Below are 2,500 nucleotides of genomic sequence, written 5' to 3' on the forward strand. Positions count from 1 at the left end.
GCGACGTAGGCGTTCTGCGAACCTCTAAAGACTCGGAGATGCCCGTCGATATGAACACAACCTCGGCCTCCAAGTACGAGCTCGAGGATTACGTGTACGAGATGGAGTGTCGCGCGGAGGAACTGGCGCAGGGGAACCAGGAGACGGAGGAGGATGTGCACGCGAGACTGGCGCAGAAGGAGAGGGATCTGATTCTCGCGGCGGAGCTCGGGAAGGCGCTGCTGGAGAGGAACGAGATCTTGGTGCAGCAGAATGAGCGTCTCGCCGAGGATTACAGTCACAAATTGGAGGTAAGGACGCGTGCTGGGCCGTTTGGGGGAAGGGAAAGCATGGGTGTGGGTGTGGGCCATTTAAAAGTATCTCTCCCAGTATACGACTATTGTCAAAGCCCACAGAGTAGATTAACCGGGTTTTGTCAGGTGATTTTCCCGTTCAAAGATGCAGAGGTTGTGTCAAACTATCACTGACATCATAAAACACTCCATTCTTAAAAGTATCTCTCTCCCAGTATACGACAATTTCCAAAGCCCACAGATTATCGTACTCAGCGCATTGCATTTTTGTGGTTTCTGAACGATAACTATAGCAAAAGAAAACGAAACCCATCAATATTTAACAGTTTTAACGCTAACTTTAATTTCCTTTCGTTACTTGTGTGGTTACGACAGTCTTGGAGCCTAAAAATAATAAATGCAATGTTCAGTGTACGACAATTTGGCAACGCTGTGCAGATGCCGTGTCAAATTATCACCAGCAGCATCACTAAATAGTCCAGGGAAAGCCCAGCACACATTTGACAAGGCTTTCGTAGGAGTTCTGAGCATTTCTAAAAGTCCAAGGAAAGCCCAGCACACATTTGACAAGGCTTTCGTAGGAGTTCTGAGCATTTCTAAAAGTCCAAGGAAAGCCCAGCACATATATTTGACAAGGCTTTCGTACGAGTTCTGAGCATTTCCAACAGTCCAAGGAAAGCCCAGCACACATATATTTGACAAGGCTTTCGTAGGAGTTTTGAGCATTTCCAACAGTCCAAGGAAAGCCCAGCACACATATATTTGACAAGGCTTTCGTAGGAGTTCTGAGCATTTCCAACAGTCCAGGGAAAGCCCAGCACACACATATTTGACAAGGCTTTCGTAGGAGTTCTGAGCATTTCCAACAGTCCAAGGAAAGCCCAGCACACATATATTTGACAAGGCTTTCGTTGAGCATTTCCAACAGTCCAGGGAAAGCCCAACACACACATATTTGACAAGGCTTTCGTAGGAGTTCTGAGCATTTCCAACAGTCCAAGGAAAGCCCAACACACATATATTTGACAAGGCTTTCGTAGGAGTTCTGAGCATTTCCAACAGTCCAGGGAAAGCCCAGCACACATATATTTGACAAGGCTTTCGTAGGAGTTCTGAGCATTTCCAACAGTCCAGGGAAAGCCCAGCACACATATATTTGACAAGGCTTTCGTAGGAGTTCTGAGCATTTCCAACAGTCCAAGGAAAGCCCAACACATATATATTTGACAAGGCTTTCGTAGGAGTTTTGAGCATTTCCAACAGTCCAGGGAAAGCCCAGCACACATATATTTGACAAGGCTTTCGTAGGAGTTCTGAGCATTTCCAACAGTCCAGGGAAAGCCCAACACACATATTTGACAAGGCTTTCGTACGAGTTCTGAGCATTTCCAACAGTCCAAGGAAAGCCCAGCATATATTTGACAAGGCTTTCGTAGGAGTTCTGAGCATTTCCAACAGTCCAGGAAAGCACAGCACATATATTTGACAAGGCTTTCGTAGGAGTTCTGAGCATTTCCAACAGTCCAGGGAAAGCCCAACACACATATTTGACAAGGCTTTCGTACGAGTTCTGAGCATTTCCAACAGTCCAAGGAAAGCCCAGCACACATATATTTGACAAGGCTTTCGTAGGAGTTCTGAGCATTTCCAACAGTCCAAGGAAAGCCCAGCACACATATATTTGACAAGGCTTTCGTAGGAGTTCTGAGCATTTCCAACAGTCCAAGGAAAGCCCAGCATACACATATTTGACAAGGCTTTCCCCGGGGTAGTTCTGTGGCCCTGGTGGTAGAGTAACCCTTCCTCTGTACCGTGAGCCTAAAAATCACTATTGAGAACGCGATTGATGTCCTTTTTGGCCTTCTGGAAACAGTTGATGTGAGGGGCGGAAGCGTTTGACAATACCCAGGTCCTGAAGAAATAGAGAATATGGAACTTTTTACGTGGATGTGGGTGTGGGCGTGGGGGGGAAGGGTTCAAGGACGCCCACCAACCAAACCAATAGCATAACGGCAAGACACAAAGGGAATCCAATACTCTCCCCTTCCTTCTCCCTCCTCCTCCTCCTCCTCCTCCTCCTCCCTCAGACAAGTTACGTGGCAAGGTGTCAAGGTGGAGAGACTCAGGTAAACACAGGTAGGAATATATAGGTGCGCGAGGAGTCAGTGCACACCTCCGTCACACTATATAAGAGGACAATTAAAGGG

General features: G+C 47.0%; 1 protein-coding gene across 2 annotated transcripts in view; it reads left to right on the plus strand.

The window, feature by feature from the left end:
• Positions 1 to 2,500, plus strand: part of LOC127004846 (bicaudal D-related protein homolog) — a 140,630-nt gene that overhangs the window by 1,171 nt on the left and 136,959 nt on the right. For both annotated transcript variants that reach the window (XM_050873023.1, XM_050873024.1), the window contains exon 1: positions 1 to 290. This exon is cut by the window's left edge and continues 1,171 nt beyond it. In XM_050873023.1, the coding sequence (XP_050728980.1) occupies positions 1 to 290 (290 nt within the window). The remainder of the gene's footprint in view (positions 291 to 2,500) is intronic.

This window comes from Eriocheir sinensis, chromosome 29 (genome assembly GCF_024679095.1).
Source record: "Eriocheir sinensis breed Jianghai 21 chromosome 29, ASM2467909v1, whole genome shotgun sequence".
Classification (NCBI taxonomy): Eukaryota; Metazoa; Arthropoda; class Malacostraca; order Decapoda; family Varunidae; genus Eriocheir; species Eriocheir sinensis.